The sequence below is a fragment of the Rhinoraja longicauda genome, chromosome 42 (assembly GCF_053455715.1).
Source record: "Rhinoraja longicauda isolate Sanriku21f chromosome 42, sRhiLon1.1, whole genome shotgun sequence".
Lineage (NCBI taxonomy): Eukaryota > Metazoa > Chordata > Chondrichthyes > Rajiformes > Arhynchobatidae > Rhinoraja > Rhinoraja longicauda.
Window position 1 is genome coordinate 7,696,628 of NC_135994.1, and position 26,059 is coordinate 7,722,686.

The following is a 26,059-nucleotide window of genomic DNA, read 5'->3' on the forward strand; positions in this document are numbered from 1 at the left end:
GATTGGGGTGGGAGGGGGAAGGGGAGTCAATCTACCCCATGACAGAAGGGGAAGGAGTTGTATATAAATGAACTGTGTGAATTTAGCAACTCCTGAGCCCTTCCAACCCTTCAAGGCACAGTGCGTAGGAAGGAACAGCAGATGCTGGTTTAAGCCGAAGATAGACACAAAATGCTGGAGTAACTCAGCGGGAAAGGCAGCATCTCTGGAGAGAAGGAATGGGTGACGTTTTGGGTCTCGGGTTGAGATGCTGCCTGTCCCGCTATCATACTCCAAGGCACAGGTTGGCTTCCTTATGAGAACAGACAATTACAAAAACTAAATTTATATCATTTTTCCATTGGAAAAAGTTAGTTGTCACTTTTTAGCATCAGAAATTTCTCTGGGTTAGTGTCAATAGCTGACCTGCAAAAGATGAAATTCAACATACCACAATAAAACATCCATGGTTGCCAAGAGGTTGGAGAGAATGAAAATCCAAGCCACAATGTAAATACAGGGGATGTGGGTGTCACTGGCATGGCCAACATTCATTGCCAATTTTATTAAAGAAACGGTAAAAGGAAGTATCAATTTACTGAAAACCACAATACCTATTGTGATAATTTCATTACCCTTTTACATATAAAGTATAGTGTTTCTCGAACAACTCGAGGTTGCTTTTCTTTAGTTGTTGTTGTGTTGAGCCATATTCATGTATAGTCCTGTTAGATTGACTTATGTCAGTGTTTAAAAGTGTAACGCCAAACAAAACACAGCAATGTTCAATGTACATCATTCGCAAGCTAGCTGAGGAAGAATTTGTGGCTAGTTACAGTGTTGGGAGCCAGCATCATTACTCCTAGTTTCCTGGTGGAACTTCGTTCAAGCAATTAATCATGTAGGAGAAATTGGACAGTGATACATTAAGCGAACAGGTCAAGCAATCAATGAGCCCATCCAGCACGCCAAGGCACAGGTTGGCATCCTTTATGAGAATAGGCAATTACAAAAAAAATAATTGTAGATAATTTTTCCTTTGGAAAAAAATTGGTTGTTATTTTTTCGCATCAGAGATTTCTCTGGGTTAGTGTCAATAGTTGACAGATTTCAATAAAACGATGAGGCCCTTTTGGGGGTCCAGTGAGTGCACTATACCAAGTTGATATTAAACAGATGCATCTATATGGATGTTTGAAAGGTTGATTGAATGTGCTGTGCAGCTGAAAGGCTTTAATAAACCGAAGTTGATTCCCTGTGGTATCTTTTAGCTAATGGAGAGCCAATAAACATAGATAATATTCATGTCAAATTCCTAATAGCTGATCTCGCGGAGATGTGTTGTGACAGGAATCCACAAGCTCATCTTGTAGTTCCCCTTGAGAAGTTGGGGAAATGGATTCTGTTTTGAGACGCTGCTGTCGACAAAAAGAGGCAGAAGACTATTGGTAGAATCTTAATGGCATAAGTGGCTCTTGAAAGTATTTCTATGGTTTATATGGCAAGGGGTGGCACGGTGGCGCAGTGGTAGAGTTGCTGACTTACAGCACCAGAGACCCTGGTTCGATCCTGTCTTTGGGTGCTGTCTTTGCGGAGTTTGTACGTTCTCCCCGTGACCTGCGTGGGTTTTCTCCAGGAACTCCGGTTTCCTCCCACACTCCAAAGATGTACAGGTTTGTAGGTTAATTGGCTTGGTAAAATTCTAAATTGTCCCTGGTGTGGGCAGGATAATGTTAGTGTGCGGGGATTGCTGGTCAGCGCAGACACGGTGAGCTGAAGGACCTGTTTCCGCGCTAAACTAAACTAAGCTAAACTAAGCTAAACTAAACTAAGATCTATTGCTTTGGAGGCCCATGAAGTACATAGAAAACTCTATTTAATTCTTCTGGGAAGGTGCAGGGTAGATCGTTTCCTAATGCAAATTAATTTTATTCCCAATAAAGCCCTGTGGCTGGGGATTTTTAAATTTGTTTTATGGTGTGTGCGACAAGGCATTCAATATCTTTTTCAAACAGTCCTCGAGAAGCCGGTGGTGAACCACCTTGTTAAACTGCTGCAGCCCATCTGACTTCCATGATGCTGTTGGGTAGAGATTCTAGAGTTTAGCCCAAGTGACAATGAAGGAATGGCGAAATATTTCTAGTCAGGATGGCATGCGACTTGGAAGAGAGCCATCGTCGGTGATGTTCTCATGTACCTAAACCCTTGACGTGGTGATGGGGGTTGATTTGTGAGCTATTAACGGAGGAAATGCAGTGTGTTTTATAAATGGTACGCACTGCAGCCACTCTGCACTGCTGACCAAGGCAGTGAATGGTTAAGATGGTGGATGGAATGCCTATCAAGTGGACTACTTTGTCCTGTGTGTTGAGCTGCTCAAGAATTGTTGGAGCTGTACTCATTCAGGCAGGTGGAGAGCATTCCATCATGCTTCAGGCTTATGCCATGTAGATGGTGGGAAGGCTTTGAGGTGTCTGAAGGCAAGTCACTCACTCCGATACCCAGCCTCTGACCTGTGCTTTTACCCTCAGACATAATACAACTCATTAAACATGATTGTTGCAGTTGCACCTCCTCGGATGTTGATGGGGGAGGATCAGTGAAGATAAAGCTGTGGAATGTGAAAGGTGTGTGCTAAACACACTATGGTAACATTTTTCTCTGGTAAACTCTCTGGTCTTTGCCTTGTAGGGGACTTGTAGGGGACTCTATAGTGAGGGGGTCAGATAGGCGATTCTGTGGACGCAGTCGGGAGACCCGGATGGTAGTTTGCCTCCCTGGTGCCAGTGTCCGGGATGTATCTGAACGTGTCCAAGATATCCTGAAAGGGGAGGGAGAGGAGCCAGAGGTCGTGGTACATATAGGTACCAACAATATAGGTAGAATAAGGGAGGAGGTCCTGAAAGGAGAATTTAGGGGGCTAGGAAGAGAGTTTAAAAAAAGGACTTCCAAAGTGATAATCTCAGGCTTACTGCCTGTGCCACGCGATAGTGAGAATAGGAATGGAGTGAGGTGGAGGATAAATACGTGGCTGAGGGACTGGTGCAGGGAGCAGGGATTCAAGTTTCTGGATCATTGGGACCTCTTCTGGGGAAGTATGACCTGTACAAAAAGGACGGGTTGCATCTGAACCTGAGGGGAACCAATATCCTGGTTGGGAGATTTGCTAAGGTAATTGCGGAGACTTTAAACTAGTACGGTTGGGGGGAGGGACTCAAACACAGATAGCTAATAGGCAGTGTGTGAGGCAGGAGGCAGAAAAGAGAAACACTCAGACCCAATATGTAGGAGAGAAAGAAGTGAAAAGAAATAAACTGAGAATAAGAAATGATGGGTCCCTTAAATGTGTATATTTTAATGCTAGGAGCATTGTAAGAAAGGTGGATGAGCTTAGAGCCTGGATTGACATCTGGAAGTATGATGTTGTGGCGATCAGTGAAACATGGTTGCAGGAGGGTTGCGATTGGCAATTAAATATTCCAGGATTTCATTGTTTTAGATGTGATAGAATCGGAGGGGCAAGAGGTGGGGGTGTTGCATTGCTTGTCAGGGAGGATATCACAGCAGTACTTTGGCAGGACAGACTAGAAGGCTCGATTAGGGAGGCTGTTTGGGTGGAACTCAGAAATGAGAAAGGCTTAGCAACACTTATAGGGGTGTATTATAGACCGCCAAATAGGGAACGAGAATTGGAAGAGCAAATATGTAAGGAGATAGCAGATATTAGTAGTAAGCACAGAGTAGTGATTGTGGGTGATTTCAATTTTCCGTACATAGACTGGGAATCACTGGATGGTTTGGAGTTTGTAAAATGTGTGCCGGATAGTTTTTTGCAGCAATACGTAGAGGTACCTACCAGAGAAGGGGCAGTGTTGGGCCTCCTGTTAGGAAATGAGACGGGTCAGGTGACGGAGGTATGTGTTGAGGAGCACTTTGGGTCCAGTGATCACAATGCCATTAGTTTCAATATAATTATGGAGAAGGTCAAATCTGGACCAAGGGTTGAGATTTTGGATTGGAGAAAGGCTAATTTTGAGGAGATGAGAAAGGATTTAAAAGGAGTGAAATGGGACATTTTGTTTTATGAAAAGGATATAATAGAGAAATGGAGGATATTTAAAGGTGAAATTTTGAGAGTACAGAGTCTTTATGTCCCTGTATGGTGGAAAGGAAAGAATAATAATTTGAAAGAGCCGTGGTTTTCCAGGGAAATTGGACACTTGGTTCGGAAAAAGAGGGAGATATACAATAAATATAAGCGGCAGGGAGTAAATGAGGTTCTTGAGGAATATAAAGAATGTAAAAGGAATCTTAAGAAGGTGATTAGAAAAGCGAAAAAGAGATATGAGGTTGCTTTGGCAACTAATGTAAAAGTAAACCCCAAGGGGTTCTACAGATATGTCAATAGCAAAAGGATAGCGAGGGATAAAATTGGTCCATTAGAGAGTCAGAGTGGACAGCTATGTGCTGAGCCGGAAGAAATGGGGGAGATATTAAACAATTTCTTTTCTTCGGTATTCACCGAGGAGAAGGATATTGAATTATGTGAGGTAAGCGAAACAAGTAGAGTAGTGATGGAAATTATGAGGATCAAAGAAGAGGAGGTACAGGCACTTTTGAAAAATATAAAAGTGGATAAGTCTCTAGGTCCTGATAGGATATTCCCTAGGACATTGAGGGAAGTTAGTGCAGAAATAGCAGGGGCTATGACGGAAATATTTCAAACGTCATTAGAAACGGGGATGGTGCCGGAAGATTGGCGCATTGCGCATGTTGTGCCTTTGTTTAAAAAAGGTTCTAAAAGTAAACCTAGCAATTATAGACCTGTTAGTTTGACGTCTGTGGTGGGAAAATTAATGGAAAAGATACTTAGGGACAATATATATAAGCACATGGATAAACAAGGCCTGATTAGAAACAGTCAACATGGATTTGTGCCTGGAAGGTCATGTTTGACTAATCTTCTTGAATTTTTTGAAGAGGTTACCAGGGAAATTGATAAGGGCAAGGCTGTGGATGTTGTCTATATGGACTTCAGTAAGGCATTTGACAAGGTTCCACATGGAAGGTTGATTAAGAAGGTTAAATCGTTGGGTATAAATAGTGCGGTTGCAAGATGGATTCAACAATGGCTGAATGGGAGATACCAGAGGGTAAAGGTTGACAACTGTATGTCAGGTTGGAAGCCAGTGTCTAGTGGAGTACTCCAAGGATCTGTGTTGGGTCCACTGTTGTTTGTCATTTACATTAATGATTTGGATGATGGTGTGGGAAATTGGATTAGTAAGTATGCAGATGATACTAAGATAGGTGGTGTAGTTAATAATGAAGTAGATTTTCAAAGTCTACAGAGAGACTTGGGCCTTTTGGAAGGGTGGGCTGAAAGATGGCAGATGGAGTTTAATGCTGATAAGTGTGAGGTGCTGCATTTTGGTAGGACAAATCAAAATCGGACGTACAGGGTAAATGGTAGGGAATTGAGGAATGCAGTGGAACAGAGGGATCTGGGAATAACTCTGCATTGTTCCCTGAAGGTGGAATCTCATGTGGATAGGGTGGTGAAGAAGGCGTTTGTTATGCTTGCCTGTATAAATCAGAGCATTGAATATAGAAGTTGGGATGTAATGTTGAAATTGTACAGGGTATTGGTGAGGCCGAATCTGGAGTATGGTGTGCAGTTCTGGTCGCCAAATTATAGGAAGGATGTCGATAAAATGGAGAGGGTACAGAGGAGATTTACTAGAATGTTGCCTGGGTTTCAGCACTTAAGCTACAGAGAGAGGTTGAACAGGTTGGGTCTTTATTCTTTGGAGCGTAGAAGGTTGAGGGGGGACTTGATAGAGGTTTTTAAAATTTTAAGAGGGATGGACAGAGTTGACGTGGGTAGGCTTTTCCCTTTGAGAGTGAGGAAGATTCCAACAAGGGGACATAACTTCAGAATTAAGGGACAAAAGTTTAGGGGTAACATGAGGGGTAACTTCTTTACTCAGAGAGTGGTGGCTGTGTGGAATGAGCTTCCGGTGGAAGTGGTGGAGGCAGGCTCGATTTTATTATTTAAGAGTAAATTGGATAGGTATATGGATAGGAGGGGATTGGAGGGTTATGGTCTGAGAGCAGGTAGATGAGACTAGGTCAGTGAAAGTGGTCGGCGTGGACTGGGAGGGCCGAATGGGCCTGTTTCCGTGCTGTAATTGTTATATGGTTATTATATGGTTATATGGTTAAATGTGCTGAAGATCTGTGGTGCCTCAAAGATTAAAGAAACACCACAAAGTGCTGGAGTAATTAACTCAGCGGGTTAGGCAGCCTTTGTGAAGAACATGGATAGGTAACGCTTCGTGTTCAGACCCTTCTTCAGACAGATTGGGGAGGGGGGTTGGGGGAGAGGGAAGAAAGCTGGAAGCTGGGGTGAAAGATGAGGACCAGGGGAACTCTATCCTTGTCCTGACTGGGGGTAGCGAAAGCAGAACTATGGGACACAGGAGACACGGGTGAGGGATCCATCTACGACAGCAGGGTGGGGGGGGGGGAACCGTGTTTACTGAAGAAAGAGGATATCTCGGAAGTCCAAGAATGGAAAGCCTCATCTTGGGAACACGTGGCGGAGACAGGAATTGAGAGCAGGGGATAGCGTCTTTGCAAGAGGCTGGGTTGGAGAAAGTGTAGTACAGATAACTGTGAGATTATAGTAGGTTTACAGTAGACGTCAGTCAAAAGTCTGTCCCCTATGAGACAGGGAGATCAAGAAAGGGTAGAGAGGTGTCAGAGAGAGTCCAGGTGAATTTAATGACAATGTGGAAGTTAGTGGTAAAGTTAATGAAATCAACAAGTTCTGCATAGGTGCAGGAGGCAGCCCCAATGCAGTTGTCGATGTAGCAGAGAAAGAATTAGGGGATGGTGCCATTGTATGTTTGGAACAAGGACTATTTGATGTAAATATGCTACACTGTTAACTTGAGGAAAGTGAGAGGAGTCAAAGGAGACGTTGTTGAGTGTGAGGACAAGTTCCGACAGGCAGAGTTGTGTGTTAGCAGAGGGAAATTGATTTGGTCTCTGTGCAAGGAATAACTGGAGGCCCCTGAGACCTTCCTGGTGGTGGGGGGGGGGGGGGGGGGTGGAGATGTAAATGGACTGGACGTCCGTGGTAAAGATGAGCCAATGGAGGCCTGGAAATTGAAAGTTGTTGAAGGTGAGATGTCTCGGATGTAGGTTGTAACCAACTGGACAAGCAAGGACAGGATGGAATCAAGGTACGTTGAGTTGAGTGGAGCTGGAGCAGACAGAAACAATGGGTCTGCCAGGGTGGTCCTGTTTTTGGATTTTCAGGAGGAGGTAGAAGTGGGTAGTGTGGGACTGCGGAACAATAAAGTTGAAGGCTATGGAGCGGAGATCGCCAGAGGTGATGAGATCCGAAACGATCTGGGAGATGATGGCCTGGTGTTCGACTGTGGGGTCGCAGTCAAGGGGTAGATATGAGGACGTGTCCAAGAGCTGGCGCCTGGCCTCAGCACAGTACAGGTCTCAGATGCCCAGTTTCAAGTTGTCTGTTCATGGATACTCTCAGTGCTTCTAAGTGTTGTTTAACACTGAGGAGCACTGATTCATCAGCTAAGGGAAGACAGTAAGTGGTAATTTTGTGGTGGTTTCTTGCCCAACTCCCAATGTCTTCCTGTATACCACTTTGCTGCAACCTCTGGTGAGGGATGTCCTGTTGGAACAAGATGTGCACAGAGATTGTGATAGAGGCTTGGCAGTAATTATTCTGTGAATATAACTACATCAGGCTGCTCTCTGACAACTCTATGGAACAACTCTCCCAATTTCAACACCCTGTCCCCAAATGTTTGCAAGGAGGACTTTGCAAAGTTGACTGACATGCTATCACCACATCCAGTTCGATTGCCAGATCAGTACCAAATGGTCTGCCTGGTTTTACTTCTAATCTGTTTTACTCCAGCAGTTTCCAGAGCGCAGATAAGAGTCAATCATGTTGCTGTGGTTTGGAGTAATTTATAGACTAGGTGAGGTGGTGGATTTCCTTCCGTGATTAAATATCTGTGACCTAGATGGGTTTTTACCACAAACTAGTCATTTTATGGCAACATGATTGAAATTACCTTTCTTTATATTTAATTACAGATTATTTAATTAACAGTTGAAATTCCTCATCTGATGAGCATTAGCATTCTGAAGAAGGGTCTCGACCCGAAACGTCACCCATTCCTTCTCTCCCGAGATGCTGCCTGACCTGCTGAGTTACTCCAGCATTTTGTGAATAAAAAGCAGTTCTTTAGGTAGTTATTTCATAATTTTACTTTTATCCCAACTAGAAAGAGGGTCTCAATGAGAAAGAGAAACTACCAGTGGTGAACAAAGGGGGTCAAGGAAAAAACTCAATTATAGAGGAGAAAATTGATCAAGAGAGAAAACCGGTCTGAGGGCCTGCTTTATCTCGCTATTAAAACCTATGAACCAAATGGCTGGAGTTTTTGCAGACATCTTCACCTCCTTACTGAGGTCTGAAGTTCCCACCTGCTTTAAAATAGCATCAATAATACTAATGCCCAAGAAGAGTATTTATTCACAAAATGCTGGAGTAACTCAGCAGGTCAGGCAGCATCTCAGGAGAGAAGGAATGAAGTACGGTGACATGCCTCTGTGACTACAGACTGGTGACACTAATGTCCGTGGTGATTAAGTGCATTGAGAGGTTAGTTATGGTGCATATCAATTCCGACCTTAGCAAGAACCCGGACCCACTATAATTTGCCAAATGCCACAATAGATCAATGGGGATACCATCTCACGGGCTCTTATCCCCTCTCCCTGCAATCCCTCTTTCTTTCCCCCTCTCTCTCTCTCCCTTTGGTCTTTAAAAGGGCCTGCTCTTTACAATTCTCCTTTCCATCCTGTGTTAATGGAACATTAGGTTTTCCTTTTTTATCAACAAATATTTTCTTTACACCTTTTGCTTTTCTGATTTCCTTCATATTTTTACTTCAATACTCCTCATGGATTTCTACAGAGTTGAGCTCTCGGCTTCAGTCTCAAGATTATCTTTTGTTTTGCGTTATCCTACGCTGTCATATCCCTGACATCCATGGTTCACCCACCTGGTACGCTAATGACATCCTTGCCTAATCTGGCCTGTTTGTAACCCCAGAACAAATGTGGTTGACCCAAGATTGGCCTTGCATGGAAAGTCAAAAATGGCAGTAAATGTTGGGACTGCTGGTGATGTCTGGTTCCTCTGTCCCTCTCTTCCCCCCCACCCCCCCTTCCCAGTTCTCCCACTGTCTTCCTGTCTCCTACTGCATCCTATCTTTGTCCCGCCCTCTCCCCTGACTTCAGTCTGAAGAAGGGTCTCGACCCGAAACGTCACCCATTCCTTCTCTCCTGACCCGCTGAGTTACTCCAGCATTTTGTGTCTGCTCTAGATCCTGAAAAATTAATACATTTAAAAAAGCACAGTGGGCTTTTGCAAGAATATGGTTATCAGATTTGAGGCTGGGCCTAGTGATTGCGGCCCGGGGAATGGGAGACCAATGGATAAAGATGTTGTGAATTTGATGTGTCACGTGTTGACACCATGTTTCCACTAGTGGGAGAGTCTAGAACCAGAGGCCGTAGCCTCAGAATGAAAGGTCATACCTTTAGAAAGGAGTTGAGGAGGAATTTCTTTAGTCAGAGGGTGGTGAATCTGTGGAATTCATTGACAAGTCAAGGAATATTTTTAAGGTGGAGATTGACAGATTCTTTATTGGTATGGCTGTCAGGAGTTATGGGGAGAAGGCAGGAGAATAGGGTTGAAAGGGAAAGATAGATGAGCTATGTTTGAATGGGGGAGTAGACTTGATGGGCCGAATGGCCTAATTCTGCTCCTAAACTTGTGAACCATGTGGGAGAGGGATGGGGGTTTTGAAGAGTCAGGTTATGGGGAGAAAGCAGGAGACTGGGGTTAGGAGGGAGAGATAGATCAGGCATGATTGAATGGCAGAGTAGACTTGATGGGCCGAATGGCCTAATTATGACCTTTGAAGTCGGGGGCCTAAAGATGAGCAGAAAGGCCTCTCTCTCACAGAGCAACTTTGTATTAAGAGCGCCCAATACAGGTATACTTCAGAACAATGTGTCCATTTCTCAAGACAGCACTTAATACGTAGGATGAACAATAACGTGATTACGAGCATATCCTGCACAGAAAATGCGGCATCAACTCTGGCAGGTTTCATGATGAGAACTGTTCAGAGTGGCATGATTCAATCAAGAAACCATCATAATCATGTTCCACACAGGAAGTAAATTAACTTTCAAGTGTTTTGCAGAAAGTTACAGCACAACATGATCAAATTTCTGGGCATCAGTCATTTGAATCCACAAGTGAAAGTGAGAGTACTTTTGATCTCAAAACTGCCGTCTAAAGTCGCAAGTGTCAGACCATACATGAAAGCAAAATGCTTCAAATCAAAGTTAAAACCAGAAAAAGCTGGAGGTGTGTGCTCTGATAAGGGTCATCACGTAAAACATTAACGTTGTTTCTCTTTCCACAGATTTTGGTCAGGGGGAGGGGGGGAATAGGGGTATGGAGGGGGGAAGGGGGTGGAGGCAGGGCTGCGGGGAGTGGGGGTGGGGGCAGGGGAGGGACAGGTGGGGGTGGGGTAGGGGGGGATGGAGTAGGTGGGGGGAACGGTGGGTGTAGGTGGGGGTAGGGGGACAGTGGGGGGCAGGAGAGAGTGGGGGTGGGGAGGAGGGGAAAGTGGGGGCGGGGAGGGAGGGGAAAGTGGGGGTGGGGGGAGGGAGGGAGGTGGGGGTCAGGAGAGGGGGAGGGGGGAATAGGGCTCACTCAGTGACGACACCCTCTCCCCTTCCCTGTCCCCCCTCTACGAGGAATGGGCCCAAATGGTCCACTTGGTCTAGTCTCCTCTAAGGACAAGACATGGAAAATGGGGTATGTAAGGCATGGCACAGTGGCGCAGCTGGTAGAGCTGCTGCCTCACAGCACTAAAGACGCGGGTTTGATCCTAACCCCGGGTGCTGTCTGTGTGAAGTCTGCACGTTCTCCCTGTGACTGTGGGTTCCTCTGGGTGTTCTGGTTTCCTACCACATCCCAAAGACGTGTGGGTTTGTAGGTTATTTGGCTTCTGTAAATTGCTCCAAGTTTGTAGGGAGTGGATGAGAAAGAGGGATAACATAGAACTATTGCGATCGGATGATCAATGGTTGGAGTGGACTCGGTGGCCGAAAAGCCTGTTTCCATGTTGTATTTTAAAAACTACAAAACACTTAAAGAATCCAAGAAATAGAAATAGGATACTCTGTTCAGCCCTTTTGTGACTGTTTCACCATTCAGTAAGATCAGTGCTGGTCTTTAACCTCTCCACCACTTTCCTGCACTAACCCCATATCTCTTGATAACTCTTATCAATCTCTTGAATATTCTCATTGAGCCTCCACTGCCTTCTTGGGAAGAGAATTCTGGAGATTCACCATCCTCTGGGTGAATAAACCTCTTCTCATCGCAGTCCTGAATGTGAGACCTCTTAGTCTGAGAGTGTGACCCGTGGTTCTAAATCCAGTGGAGAGGAAACATCATTGTTGCATCTGCCATATGAAGCTCCATTTCAATTAGTTCATATCTCATTTTTCTAAACTCGAGAGAGTAATGGCTCAGACTGCTTAATCTCTCCTTAATCCCCCATCTCAGGCACCAATCTAATTAATGAACCTTCATTGCACTTTCTCTTGGGTCGGAAGACCTGACCAGTACACGATATTCCAGACGTAATCCTACCAGGTCTCTGTGTAATTGGAATATGCTTGCAAATCCTCTTGCAATGTGAGTTCAAATCCTCTTGCAATAAAGGCCAACATACTGCTTACCTTCCAAATTGTTTGCTGAACTTGCATTTTAAATTTCATGAATTCTGTGACAAGGACATCTGAAAACTTGTCTTTGAATCTCACACCATTTAAAATATACTTTTGACTTTCTATTTTTCTACCAAAGTGAATGACCTCATATTTTCCGCAATATATTTCATCTGTCATCACTCTGCTCATTTGCCTAACCTGCATCCTTCCAACAACCCACGTAGCCAACTAGTTTTATATAATCTGGAAACAGATATATTGCACTTAATCCCTCATCTAATCATTAATAAAGATAGCAAATAACAGTGGTCGTAGCATCTATTCATGTGGCACCCTTTTGGGGGAGTGGCTAGGAGTAGCCTTAATGTTGAAGGGATGAAGTAGTGTCATTGACAAATGTACATAATGACAAGAATGTAGGACAGAGTTTATGGGTAGAAATAAGAATAGCAAAGAATTAAGACTTATATAGGGTTGTGCAATGACTTTCTGTTGGCAGCGGTAGATGGCAAACTGTGTGAATTAGGAAACGTAGGGTGGGTTAATGGATTTTTAAACTTTTTTAAATCTTGATCAGAATAAACGAACTATCGTGTAACTGAAAACTAGTAAATTATTGGAGTGTGTAAAGGATAGCTTTCAATAATATGTTGACCAGCTGTGAATGACTTTTAAAAAAAGAAACAGCATAAAAATTAAAACTGAGCGGCAGAGAGTTTTTTACTGACAGTAAAAGACGATAATACAGATATTAGAAGTGGGTTATAAGCTTGTAAGTGACACATATGAAGAAAAAAAAGGTGATCAGGAGGACTGTGGACTCCGTAAAAGGACAATGATGATGTTGTAAATGAAAACAAGAAAGTGATGGATAAATTAAATTTATTTTATATCAATATTTACTGCAGAGGAAAAGATAGCATCCTGGCCAACCCAAGTCAACTAATATTGATTCAGATAAAGAGACTTGACAAAGATAAAGTCAGCAAAATAACAGTGACAAAAAATCTCTGAGCAGATGGTTTCTATCCTAGAAATTTAAAAGAAGTGAGAACGGGACACATGCTCGATCTATAATTTTCCAAAGATCTCACAATTTTGTTTTAGTTTTAGAGATACAGCATGGAAACAGGCCCTTCAGCCCGCCAAGTACATTCCCACCATTGATCATCTGTTTACACTAGTTCTATGTTATCTTAGTTGCACATCCTACACACTAGGGGAAATTTACAGAAGCTAATTAACTTATAGACCTGCACGTCTATGGAATGTGGGAGGGAACTGGAGCACCCGGAGGAGACCCATGCGGTCAAAGGGAGAACGTGGAAACTCCACTCTGACACCACCTGAGATCAGGATCGAACCTGGGCCACTGGAGCTGTGAGGCAGCAACTCTACCAGTTCTGCCACCGTGCTGCTTAACTTCAGTAGTCAGGAAATTACTGGAATCTCTCATTAAGGATCGAGTGACAAAGTACCCTGAAAATGATTAATTGTTTAGAAAAACCCAGTAAAGTGTAGTAGGCACATTGAACTTGAGTTTGGTGCAACAGTTGACCTAACTAGATGACCAAACTAGTAGGTGAAAATATGTAAATGGATGCTTTTTATATAGATTTTCAGAGGCATTTAAGAAAGTCCCTCATAAAGATTAAAACGGAATTGCAGGCAGATGATAACAGCTAGGAAATTGACTGATTCAGGATAATGGACAGATACTCAAATGACAAATGGTGCACAGATGGATCTATGTTGGGGTCTGGACTTGCTGTATTTAAATGATGGGATAGGAATTCATGTAGCTAAAGATTTCTAATGATACAAATATAATGGCATTGTAACCGGTGCAGACAGAAGCATTAAATTGCAATGAGATATTATAGATTCAGCAAAAATTATAGCAATGTAGGCAAATATAAGGTCATCCACTTAAGATCTAAGATTACTAAAATAGGATGCAGCCATTCTTCAAGTTATGAAAGGGATGTGTTTCTGGTAAATATTTTGTTAAGTAAAATTTCATCAATCAAAAAGGCTGGGCAAAATGTATTCTACGTATTTTGGTACAACATATTTCTATGGATGTAGAATGGCATGCAATTCATTATAACAAAAAAAACTTTGTAAATCAAAGACCATGCCTCAAAGAATCAAAGGAGTTATAACTAAAATTCCTAAATCAAACATTCCTAAATTGAGTATTTAATATACTTTGCAGAAATTAAATTAGAAATGGCGATCTATGAAAATAGTTCATTAAAGTCTTGAGGACAGATAGAGGGAAAAGGCATAATGAATTGCTGGCCTGTGTATCAAGAGGACTGGAGCATAAGTAGGTGGAAGTTATGCAATTACTATAAAAAGCTCTGGTTAGACCACACTTTTAGTTTACTGAAATCAGTTCAGGGTCTTGGAAAGGTGCAGCATAGATTTTACCAGGAGAGATTGGATAAAGCTGGAATTTAGAAGTTCAGGGAGTGATTTGTTTGAAGTTTTTTTATATTAAGCTAGGATAGATAGAGAGAAACTATTTCCAGTGTTTGTGAAATCCAGGACGAAGTGGCATAATCCATAAATTAAAGACAGGCTATCAAAAAAAAAAGCACAAATTGCTAGAGTAACTCAGCGGGTCAGGCAGCATCTCTGGAGAACACGGATGGTTGATGTTTCGAGTCAAGATCCTTCTTCAGACTCTCAGGGAAGTGACAAAGCAGATGTTGTATCTGCTGGACTTGCGTGGGAAAGTGCCACAAGTCAAGGAGTGGTTGGTGGGACGGAAAAGCAAAATAGCAAGTACAGGGGAATATGATCACCTGAATATGATGATTATCCTCCAAATAATGCACTATCCAGATGGGAAATATATCAATGGTGCGTCCACCTTATTGAACTAAAATCTTCAGTTTTGCTACCAAAGAGCAAAGTCATCATACAACAATTCAAAATGACAGCTCTCCACCATTTTCTAGATGGTAGCTGTGAATGACCAATAAAAGCCATTTGAGAATTTTTTAAATCACTTCTCCGGAAAAAGCAAATGCTTCAATGCTTCTCCTTGTTGCTGGTTTGGCAGGCGGGATGTATTTATACAGGACCTCTGATGCTGAGAAAATAAAGTTTTATTTTAGGCATAAATACCTTAAGTGTTCCAGATTACAGGTTTTCTGTAAAAAAGGATGCTGACAGGACAGAAACATATATTTGTTGTTGATACCTCAAGGTGGTTAGTAAGTTCTTGCAGGGCAAATGAGTCAGGGACATAATGCCTTAAGGTTCACATTTGTTTCTTTCACTCATTTGTGCACTCAGCTTTAGGAAGCACTCATGTTGAAGTATATGTTAGAATTTAGTTTTATCTGGAATCTCTACGGTAGATGATGGCGCAGTCCAGTCGCCGTCGTGGTAGCTCTGCGGGAACTGTGCGTTTTAAACTGGTATGTTTACTTTAAAATTACCCCTAAGTGCTCTAGCGTGTGCTAGCACTTAGCATTAACCAATGTACGACCGGGAAACGCTCGTAAAATTAAACTCGAGCGCTACCGGAGCACTATTAAACAGAAAACTACTCACCGATATACCGATAGAGATCATCAAAGGAGCGCACCGCGGCAGCAGCAGTGGGAAAGTAGGTCAGTGGGAAAGTAGGTCAGTGGGAAAGTAGGTCAGTGGGAAAGTCGGAAAAAACACCAAGGGAAGCGAGGGGGGATTCGGAACAGGCTGAGAACCCAAGCCTTACGTCCACCTCTGCCCAGCATACTTCTGGCCAATGTCCAGTCCCTGGAGAACAAGCTGGATGACCTGAGGGCAAGGATCAGATTCCAGAGGGACATAAAGAACTGTAACATCCTTTGTCTGACCGAAACATGGCTGACCCCGCTGGTGCCTGACCAGGTGATCTGCCCATCCGAGTCCTTCACTGTTTTCCGGGCGGACAGAACGGAAGAATCCGGGAAATCCAAGGGTGGAGGAGTCTGCTTCTTGACCAATAATAACTGGTGCAATCCTGGAAATATTAAGACGCTTTCTCGTTCCTGCTCGCCGGACCTGGAACATCTAACTATCTCATGCCGACCATTCTACCTACCCCGGGAGTTCAGCTCGGTGATCATCACAGCCGTCTATATCCCACCGCATGCGGACCCTACACCGTTGACCCTACACGATGTGTTGTGTCAACACCAAAACAAGAACCCTGATGCGGCTGTGCTGGTGGCTGGAGACTTCAATAGGGGAAATCTCAAAAAGGTCATGCCCAACTTCTACCAACACATCACGTGTGTCACCAGGGGGGAAAGAACTTTGGACCACTGCTACACTCCGTTCAGGAAAGGCTACAAGGCCGTTTCTCTCCCTCCTTTTGGAAAATCTGACCACGCTGCCATTTTCCTGCTGCCGGAGTACAAACAACGGATAGTACGGGAAGCGACAGTGACGAGGGATATAAAGCGGTGGGCTGACCATTCAGAGGCCATGCTGCAAGATGCACTGAGCGAAGTCGACTGGAACATGTTCCAAGCAAGTTCCAGAGACGTAAATGAGTTTGCGGAAGCGGTTACGGACTTCATTGCCACAATAGCCGATACCATCATCCCCACGGTAAGGGTCAGTATCTTCCCTAACCAAAAACCCTGGGTGGACAGATCTATTCGCGTGGCCTTGAATGCTCGCACCGCTGCTTACAACTCCGGCCTGGCATCCGGCAACATGGGCCACTACAAGGGAGAGTCCTACCAACTGCGAAGGGCAGTGAAGGATGCAAAAAGGAGGTACCGGGACAAGATGGAGTCACAGATGGAGCAGCAGGACACCAGGCGCCTTTGGCAGGGGCTACGGACTATAACTAGCTACAGGTCCAGCACCCCCTCAACCGGAAGTGCCAGCTCCTCCTTAGCTGATGACCTGAACTCTTTTTATGCACGGTTTGAGACGGGTAACACCACCAGCTCGCCGTCTAAAAACAGCACCGAAGGGGCGCTGGCTAGCGAGGCTGGAGGGGGATCCACCCCCGGGGATGTGCACACATTCTCGGTGTCCGAGCATGAGGTGAGGTGGGCTCTGACGCGTGTGAACACGAGGAAAGCTGGAGGCCCAGATGGTATATCTGGGCGAGTACTAAAGTCTTGTGCTACTCAGCTTGCTCCAGTGCTCACCACAATATTCAACCTCTCCTTGGCAAAGTCCGTGGTCCCTGCATGCTTCAAAAGATCCATCATTGTACCGGTGCCAAAGAATGCCTCTCCAGCGTGTTTAAATGACTACCGACCGGTGGCCCTCACCTCGGTTGTCATGAAATGCTTTGAGAGGCTAGTCAAGAAGCACATCTGCGCCCTCCTTCCTCGCAACATGGACCCACTACAGTTCGCATACCGTCCGAACAGGTCCACGGATGATGCGGTCTCCCAGGTTCTACACACCGCTCTCTCTCATCTGGACAGCCAGGGGGGCTATGTGAGGATGCTGTTCATTGACTTTAGTTCAGCATTCAACACAATAGTCCCCAGCAGACTGGTTGAGAAGCTGATGGAACTGGGGCTTAGCACCCCTCTGTGTGCCTGGGTCCTGGACTTTCTCACTGCCAGGCCCCAAGTGGTCAGGATGGGGGAACACACATCTAGCTCCCTCACCCTGAACATAGGATCCCCCCAGGGCTGCGTCCTTAGCCCCCTACTGTACTCCCTGTACACACATGACTGTGGGGCCAGGTTCAGCTCAAACTCCATCATCAAGTTTGCTGATGACACTGTGGTGGTGGGCCGGATCTCCAACATCGATGAGAAGGCCTACCGGGAGGAGGTGGCTGATCTGGCACTCTGGTGTCAGGACAATAGCCTCCTCTTGAATGTCACTAAAACAAAGGAGCTGATTGTGGACTTCAGAAGGGCTAAACATCCAAGGACGTACACGCCACTGGAGATAGATGGGTCTACTGTGGATAGGGTGAGCAGTTTTAAATACTTGGGAGTCCGCATCACAGAGGATCTGACATGGGCAACGCACATTGCCGCACTGGTGGGTAAGGCTAAGCAGCGCCTTTACCACCTTAGACAATTGAGGAAATTCAGAGTGTCTCTGAGGATCCTTCATTGCTTCTACTCTGGGGCTGCAGAGAGCATCCTGTCTGGCAAAATTACAGTCTGGTTTGGGAACTGCTCTGCCCAGAACAGGATGGCCCTGCAGAGAGTAGTGCGTTCGGCAGAACGCACCATGGGAACTACACTCGCCCCCCTGCAGGACTTACACATCAGGAGGTGCAGATCCAGAGCAAGCAAGATCATGAGGGACCCCTGCCACCCCAGTAACGGACTGTTCCAGATGCTACGATCAGGCAAACGCCTCCGCTGTCACGCTGCGAAAACGGAGAGGATGAGACGGAGCTTCTTCCCACAGGCCATCATGACTGTCAACTTTTATAACCCCAGAGACTAAATTTTTGTCGACACTAATAGTAACTTATTAACTTTATTTATATGCTGTAACTGTAATTCTTTTTGTGCACAACCCGCAGGCATTGCCACTTTCATTTCACTGCACATCGTGTATGTGTATGTGACAAATAAATTTGACTTGACTTGACTTGACTTGAGTTGTAAGATCCGTATAGGAGTAGATGACAGGTTTACAAGCCTGGAAAGAAAACTAAGGCAAGGTTCTCCATTGTCATTGAACTTAACTCTAAGTTGGTGTTTGTTCCAAGTGTTTCTGAAAGTATTCTTTTTTAAGTGATAATTATATTGTTCAATAAGTTTGGAGATCAAGTGTGTGCCAGATGTATGATGAGATGACCAGTGGGGTAGAGTTAAGTTTTGGATAAACCTAGGGATCTCAAAAGTATTAATTGATCCATAAATTAATTACTTCTGTTTTTATGTCAACTTGCAATGCTGGGTTTGTCTTATTCCTTTCTAGTTTTATTTCCAACAATACAAGATCTAAGACAAAATTTGAAGGTGGATTTCTAGCTTAAAAATAAAAGGCTATCAACACATTAGAACTACAGTGACTTGCCACTCATTGCCTTGAAGGAAGAAATCGATCACAGACGCATGAGTTTTGCGATATCAATGACATTAAGACTCACGGCATTATTGAATTTACAGACCTATCATAATCCAAGCTTTTCCTTATAGGCCCTTACACTACATAGCTTACAATCTTTGTCTGAAGAAGAAATTGAACTATAGAACACAGCTGATGAAAGCTAGGTGCAAGAACTGTTTGTACAGGCAGTATTCAGAGCCTAGTGTTTTAATTGGAATAAAAACTGCAATAAAAACTGTACACCTTTAACTGGGGGAAAGAAAAGCAAAGCTATGCAGATGTTGAAAATCTGAATTTAAACAAAAAATGCTGGAAACACTCAATAGCTCAAGCATTTGTGGATACTGGAAGATAATGTTACAGGATAGTGACCTTTTGCTCAAACATAGAACATGGAACAGTGCAGCACAGGAACAGTCCCTTTGGCCCACAAAGTCCGTGCTGAACATGATTCCACGTTAAACTAATCTCCTCTGCCTCCATGTGATCCATTCCCTCCATTCCCGGCATAACCATGTACCTATCTTAAAGCCTCTTAAACACCACAATCGTATCTATATCTGCCTCCACCACGAACCCTGGCAGCAAGTTGCAAATTTGAAACATTGACTATTTCTGTTTTCACAAATGCTTCAATAGGCAATAGGTGCAGGAGGAGGCCATTCGGCCCTTCGAGCCAGCACCGCCATTCAATGTGATCATGGCTGATCATTCTCAATCAGTAACCCGTTCCCACCTTCTCCCCATACCCCCTGACTCCGCTATCCTTAAGAGCTCTATCTAGCTCTCTCTTGAATGCATTCAGAGAATTGGCCTCCACTGCCTTCTGAAGCACAGAATTCCACAGATTTACAACTCTCTGACTGAAAAAGTTTTTCCTCATCTCCGTTCTAAATGGCCTACCCCTTATTCTTAAACTGTGTGGCCCCTGGTTCTGGACTCCCCCAACATTGGGAACATGTTTCCTGCCTCTAACGTGTCCAACCCCTTAATAATCTTATACGTTTCGATAAGATCCCCTCTCATCCTTCTAAATTCCAGTGATAAGGGCCAAATGTGGGCAGGTGGGATTAGTATAGATGGGCCATCTTGGTCGGCATGGACGTGTTGGCTGAAGGGCCTGTTTCCGTGCTTCCTGACCTGCTTGACGTTTTTACAGCATTTTCTGTCTTTGTTTCAGATTTCTAGCATCTGCAGTGTTTGTGATTTTCTCACCCAGCCACTGCAATATGTCCTAATTTTCTATTGTTGACAATATTGTCATATCTCAGTGTTCTCACTATATTCCAAAGGCTAGACAAAAGAATATTAGGATTATAAGAATGCTATGGTGGCACGGTGGCGTAGCGGTAGTGCTACTGCTTTGCCGCGCCAGAGGCACTGGTTTGATCCCGACTACGGGTGCTGTCTGTACGGAGTTTGTACATTCTCCCCATGACCTGCATGGGTTTTCTTAGAGATCTTCGGTTTCCTCCCACACTCCAAAGATGTACAGGTTTGTAGGTTAATTGGCTTGGTGTAAAATTAAAAAATTGTCCCGAGAGTGTGTAGGATAGTGTTAATATGCGGGGATCGCTGGTCGGTGCGGACCCGGTGGGCCGAAGGGCATGTTTCTCTCAGGGTGCTGTATCTCTAAACTAATCTAAACTAAACTAAAAAACTGATGATGAGAGAAATCAGAGAGCTATAAGAAGTGCGTAAGATCCAAAGACATGCAAGTAATTACATTTAGAATACCAGAGGGGTGGAGAAGCATGGAAAATCTAATAATTGGCAGTTTTCCTTCACTAAATTAATGAAAATTTCCTAGCTTCATGACAACATCTTGACCATCAGTTTGGCTGGAGACAATTATGGGTCCAAATCTCATTCAAAGCTTCTATCCTAGTTTGATCCCACACTGCAGTTCTGAGGGAGTGCTGCGTTATCAGACTGCCACCTTTTGGATGAAATACTAAACTCCAGCCCTGTTCACATGTTGGGATAGGTTTCAAAGACCTAATGGCACAATTGGCACCTATACCTTGGTCGACATATCTCTCTCAAACAGCAATATAATAAGTAAATTAACTCATTAATTTCATTTGCTGCTCTTTGGACATTCCCATGCGCAAATTGGTTCTCACATTTGCCTGCGCAACAACAATGTCTAAATATACAGTAGTAAAGCACTGGAAAATTAAAAAAAGATACGATGTATTTTTTACGTTTTTCATTTCACCTCAGGGACTTCGATCAACTCCAACATTGATCAGTGGAGTAAAGCTCGTTATTCCAATGATCTTTCTTTATTTGGGAGTATTCTGGGCCTTTTTACCATTGGCAGTCTCAGTTCTATTTTGTCTGCCGTTATTTTTAATGCCAGCTGTAAGAAGCTCATTGATCGATTTAAGCTACAAAATGTTCTTCCCATTCTTGTAAATTATGAATCCTGCAGGTTCTCCCCTTTTTACTCAACTCTTAGGTTTTTAATCATCCATTTCCAGCTCCCTTGTTTCATTATCAACCTGATTATCACTGCTGGTCGCTTGATCACATAATGGCTTTTTACATTGTGCATCAGTGCACTCCTTTCAAAATTGTCTTTTTTTTAAAGCCTGCCTTGAATCCTACATTCTGACCTACATTCTGACCTTTTCATTATTAAGGTTGTCACAAATTCTAACCTGGCACTGTGATCATGAGTTTTACTACAGCTTGTTACAATTCCTGGAATCTAGTTTTAGTTCCACCCATCCCACCAAGACCAATCTGGACAAAGTCACCATTGACAACCTTCAGTTCTCCCTCCCCATCACCATGATGATGGCTCATTCTTGTTTTCCCCGTCTTCTCTGCGGCCTTCAACATGTTTGGTCACTATCTATTCTTGTCCTCTCTCGACTAAATCTATCTGCGTTCTGTAGCCTTATTCCCTCTCGGGTCATCCACTTTTCCCACTCTGGTGCAGTGTGCATCGTAAAACTTTGGTGCCTTCAAATCTCCACCCCAATCAAACCTCAAAGTCTCATTAAAAGGTAATAAGCAAAACCACATGTCACCTCTTCTAACTCAGGCTAGTGTCCATTCTTTTCACATTTAGCGATATGCTTTTGGGTGCTCTGCTGTATTAAAAACCCAATTCAAGTCTAAGTGTACGTTCTTGTAGGTTGTATGAAATCAGTGGTCACTTCTGAGACCCTGCTGTGTGTTGCTCTGTACGCAAAACTGCCTGCAATTCAGCATTAACAAATATTAACAATGGTGACGTGAGACTCATTACATAGTTTTAGTAGAGCAAATTATTTGGATTTTAATAAAAGTGCTGGAGTCCGGCAGCGTCTCCTGGAGAACATGGATAGGTGATTTTTTGGATCAAGACCCTTCAGAGTCCGAATCTACCCGAAACGTCACCTATCCATATTCTCCAGATATGTTGCCTGACCCGCTGTGTTACTCCAGCACTTTGTCTTTTTTTTTGTTGTAAACGAGCATCTGCAGCTTCTTGTTTCTACAAACTATTTGGATATTCTATTCAAATGGTGGTAGTAGAGACGTGTATCTTGATATCCAGGTTTGGGGGCTTGGTTATCTTTTAGAATTATATCTGCATATGCTATAACATGACATGACCACATGATTGTGGACATGTGCCCCAGAAAAGAAAGGTGTTGGCACCCTTTGACTGTTTGTTCCACTGGTGGCTTTTATGATTGGAGTTTCTATCAGTGTAATGGATCTTCCTTGTCGGGTGGATGTTCAGTTCAGGATGATCAAAGATTGCAAGGAAGCTCAGTCCAGAAGCTGCTTCTGAGTTTTTACAACATTGCAAAATAAAAGTAACTAACTGTTTTAAAATTGGTATTGCATTGAAAGATGGAGGTATTGATCGTTACCCCAACTTGAATGTGCAAAACAATCTTGTTCCCATTTCCCTTTAAAAGAACATGAGTAGTGGGCATATATAATATTTATATTTAAGTGTGCAGACTATAGTCTATTCACTGTGCGCAATTACATTTTGCAAATGATCTTGCTCAATCTTTTAGAATTATACCTGCATATGCTATAACATGCGAATCATGAGCGCAAGAATTGGCTGCTATTTATTGCATTATTGACGATCGCAAGAAAGCTAACAAGTCAGCAATTTTTCAGAATTTGCAAAAGCTGCCTGTAAAAGTTCCAATGAATAACTTTGTGTTGCTGGCACTCTAACTTACAATGACCACGAAAGAGCAATCAAAACCTAACCATCAACAGCTGACCTGTGTCCTGTTCACCTCAAGCTCTCCTTTTTCATTCTCTTCCATTAGTGAGCACTGACAGGTGTTTAGAGAAACTGACCAAACAGTCTTGGCAAAAAATTAAATCACGTAATGTTTTTTTTTGTGTGGTATCACAATTCCTGTTTTTGTTCCAAGATGAGATGAAAAGCATGGAAGCATGAAAAGCATGCACACGGCAGTCCAATGTCATACAACACTTGTGCACTCTTATACTTTGCATTCAAGGTTTGCAAGTAATGTGGGCCTAGCACACTGAAGTAGCCTTAACCAGTAGATCGAGGCCTGCTTTGGCAATTGTTAAAGTGGACTCGACCTTATGCTGCGGGCACCTGCAATTTCTATAGTTTCTGTTCCACTCACAGCTGGAGAGTTTCAACTTAATATCTGGATTAAGCAATATTTTTGTACTCGTGTTTCAGATTAACAAATCATTCTGCAGTTTGATATGGGATATAAAAAGAATTGGTGCTCATAGAATATTGGATCTTGTATCCACATAAGCAAAAGGCCAGAGGCTTTGGGCTTGATGCTACTGGTTGCTACAATCAGTAAAAGGAAACAGAATAATAGATAGTAGATCACAGGAGAAGTATCAATAAAATATAATGTACAGCAGAAGTGCCGATGCATAAATATTTAATAAGGAGAGAACTTATTCAATCTGCAGGGAATTGTCTGCGGATGACCAAATTTCCCTTCTGAAGTCAAGTGCAATTGAAATTATTATGCTGCGATCAAACCAATCCTTCACATTAGAGGATATGTCATGGAGCTGTGGAAATGAGTTCAAATATAATATAAATGACGTCACCAAAGGTAAGTAAGGACATGGTATTTATCCTCCATCTTCCATGTATGAGTGCAATTTAGCTTCATAGCTTCTGGTAAAAGCACATGCTAAGCACTTGCAATGATGTTATAACGTGCAGTGCCACCCATGCTCTCCTCCCATCATTGGCCATTTAGAACGGAGATGAGGAAGAACTTTTTCAGTCAGAGAGTGGTGAAGGTGTGGAATTCTCTGCCTCAGAAGGCAGTGGAGGCCAGTTCGTTGGATGCTTTCAAGAGAGAGCTGGATAGAGCTCTTAAGGATAGCGGAGTGAGGGGGTATGGGGAGAAGGCAGGAACGGGGTACTGATTGAGAGTGATCAGCCATGATCGCATTGAATGGCGGTGCTGGCTCGAAGGGCTGAATGGCCTACTCCTGCACCTATTGTCTATTGTCTATTGTCTATTGTAATGCCTGAGGGCATTCACCATTCTTGTTCACTTCCCACTGAGTAAAGGTTGGTGTTTAACCTATCATTGTCAAATGTCTCCAATCATTTACAGGAGTTAGTTAGATTAATCAAACATAATATTAAATATTCTGTTAATTTAACTTGGCTTGGCTTATTTTCTCTGTCGCATTTTAATACATGTGCAAGAGACCCGAGTTTAGTTTTAGTTTAGTTTAATGTCATGTGTACCGAGGTACAGTGAAAAGTATTTATAGACAATAGACAATAGGTGCAGGAGGAGGCCATTCGGCCCTTCGAGCCAGCACCGCCATTCAATGTGATCATGGCTGATCATCCACAATCAGTACCCCGTTCCTGCCTTCTCCCCATACCCCCTGACTCCGCTATCCTTAAGAGCTCTATCCAGCTCTCTCTTGAATGCATTGTTGCATTCAATGATATTTGTTGCGTGCTAACTAGTCAGGGGAAAGACAATACACGATTACAATTGAGCCATCCACAGTGTACAGATACATGATAACGGGAATAATGTGAATAACATTTAGTGCAAGATAAAGTCCAGTAAAGTCCGATCAAAGATAGTCCAAGGGTCTCCAATGAGGTAGATAGTAGCTCAGGACTGCCCTCTAATTGTTGTTTCTAGTTGAGGGAAAACAGGCATGACCCCTCTCAATAACCACTCAAAAAAATGTATATTATAATGCAAAGTTATGTATCGATGCTCACTCATTAAACGTACGTATGCATGGATCTCTCCAAAAGCGGCAAAGTTAAAGTGTTGCCCAGTTCGTAATAAATAATGAATTTGATGCAGATTTGTGACCAGTCTTTGCTCATCAAGGCAAATAGACAAAAGGTATGGGGTCTAATTTCCAGTAGTAACAGCTGCCAGCTGTGAAAGCTTTCAGCCCTAAAGATCCACCCACTTGCTGTGGCAACACAGATTCTTTGATCTGAACTGGACCATGGGTAAAACCCAAGCCACATTTGTGGGTGCTGGTCTAGGTAGGCAAGTACCTAATTCACACCCAAGCCCCCAATTCCCATGGGATAGTTCATGATTATGCTTGATGTGGGCATAATCATTTCTGCTGCCCCAAACCCAATCTCCCAAACAAGTCCTTTGCATAAAAAGGGATGGAAACGACATTGCTTAGGAGTGCTTAGGAGTCCTCATTTGTGTGTGTCCCATGAACATGCAGTGGAGGAAAATGTAGCCATGTGCTTTTTGGGTCACACGGTAATAACAGTGATCAATCTTGTGCTGTGTTTGAGGAGAATTTCCTTTGACCATTGCTTGCAGCGAGATCATAAAGGCCTGGAATTGAAATAACAAGTGCAATGGCACATAAATGAGGCAATGCACCGTGGGCCAAGGAAATTGTTCAAGGCTTGTTCAAGTGAGAGAGTAGGACCAGAGAATAAAAGGACGTACCTTTGGAAAGGAGATGAGAAGGAATTTCTTTAGTCAGAGGGTGGTGAATCTGTGGAATTCATTGCTACAGATGGCTGTGGAGGCCATGTCAAGGGATATTTTTAAGGTGGAGATAGACAGATTTTTGATTAGTACGGGTGTCGGGTTATGGGGCGATGGCAGGAGAATGGGGTTGAGAGTGAAATGTAGTTCAGCCATGATTGAATGGCGGAGTAGACTTGATGGGC

At 43.5% G+C, this 26,059-nt stretch overlaps 1 protein-coding gene across 1 annotated transcript in view; it reads left to right on the top strand.

The window, feature by feature from the left end:
* LOC144611910 (vitamin D3 receptor B-like) overlaps positions 1-26,059 on the top strand; it is a 172,145-nt gene that overhangs the window by 131,668 nt on the left and 14,418 nt on the right. The window contains exon 8 of the mRNA XM_078431231.1: positions 23,824-23,972. Coding sequence (XP_078287357.1) covers positions 23,824-23,972 — 149 coding nt within the window. The remainder of the gene's footprint in view (positions 1-23,823; positions 23,973-26,059) is intronic.